The sequence below is a fragment of the Aplysia californica genome, unplaced genomic scaffold, assembly GCF_000002075.1.
Source record: "Aplysia californica isolate F4 #8 unplaced genomic scaffold, AplCal3.0 scaffold00223, whole genome shotgun sequence".
Taxonomy (NCBI): Eukaryota; Metazoa; Mollusca; class Gastropoda; order Aplysiida; family Aplysiidae; genus Aplysia; species Aplysia californica.
In genome coordinates this window covers 67,647-68,959 of record NW_004797493.1, presented here as the reverse complement: position 1 = coordinate 68,959, position 1,313 = coordinate 67,647, and the positions used below count along the sequence as shown (strand labels likewise).

At 38.8% G+C, this 1,313-nt stretch overlaps 1 protein-coding gene across 1 annotated transcript in view; it reads right to left on the bottom strand.

The window, feature by feature from the left end:
* Window positions 1-6: 6 nt before the first annotated feature.
* The window catches only part of LOC101860657 (deubiquitinating protein VCIP135), a gene marked incomplete in the record, with an annotated part of 37,204 nt that continues 35,897 nt past the window's right edge, over window positions 7-1,313 (bottom strand). Inside the window, 1 exon segment of the mRNA XM_005099718.3 lies at window positions 7-310. Coding sequence (XP_005099775.2) covers window positions 260-310 — 51 coding nt within the window.

The following is a 1,313-nucleotide window of genomic DNA, read 5'->3' as shown; positions in this document are numbered from 1 at the left end:
CCCCCCAGTCTGTTCATGTTTTGAGCATGAACATTATTTGTATTCTCGTTACATGACAACAGAACAAAAACAAACACAAACAAAACACATTCGTAGAAAGCAAAGTGGAAAAGAATTTTGGCCTTAAAACCCTACTTCACAAAATAAATTCATCCAAATTGTCTACAAAAAACAACAACTTCTGGACAGGTTGAGAGGGAGAGGTCCAGAACCGGGGACAAGTTAGTCGTAATCTCTCCACCAGGGGGGCACGACCACGTCACAAACTGTCCATGGCAGATGTTCCCTCTTGCTTTTCTTCTGGGCTCTTCTGGGAATAAATTTTAAAAAACAAAACAATAAATGCAAGAACTTAGTTTTGACGCAATTCCGACTTTCGATTAAATACACACAAAACCCCCCCCAATAAATTCAAGAATGTAGTTTTGGCAGAATTCAGAATTTCCCTGACTCCGAAAAAACAACTGGTATAGGACAATAAATGGTTCTCGTTACTGATTGTCCCAATGCACTAGTGACTTCATTTACAGAACACCAGTTGTCATCTGATGTAACAAGTGCGGTCTACAACGACGCAAGTGTACAATAGTCACTCTGGATACTACAGGAAACCATTGTTCAAATCTAACACAACATATGTTTATGGACGTACAACTCTCACACACAACCCGGCATCCCACTTCAAAGGAAGAGCCTTGCATGCACTTAGACACAAGTACAGAAAGAAGAAGTAAAAAAGTTCCATGTAAAACTGTCAAAGAGAACGCATGATCAAGAACGTGAAAGTCCATCATACATTTGGGAATCTGCAGTTTGCACACTTACAAACATGAATTTAAAAAATATACCTGGTGTCTCCCCCAGTGAAGAATACTGAGGAAAACATGAATTCTGCCACAAACTTCCATTTCTGCCTTTGTTAATTTTGGTACAATATTCAGCTTGTACATTTTGTGTCCATCGTTACTCCATCATTACTGCATTATCACTGCATCGTTACTACCTCGTTACTACATCGTTACTACCTCGTTACTACATCATTACTGCATCGTTACTCCCTCTTTACTCCATCGTTACTGCCTCGTTACTACATCATTAATGCATTATCACTGCATCGTTACTACCTCGTTACTCCATCGTTACTACCTCGTTACTACTTGAATCAGAAATGGCTAAAGTCATCTTCTAGTGACATTTCTGAAATATTTGTGTACAAAAGGAATAGCAAAAGTTGACAGTTAGTTTTGGTACGAGTTTTACTGCACTTGCAACACAATTTGATCATTGTACGAGTGCCTAAGAATTGAGATGTT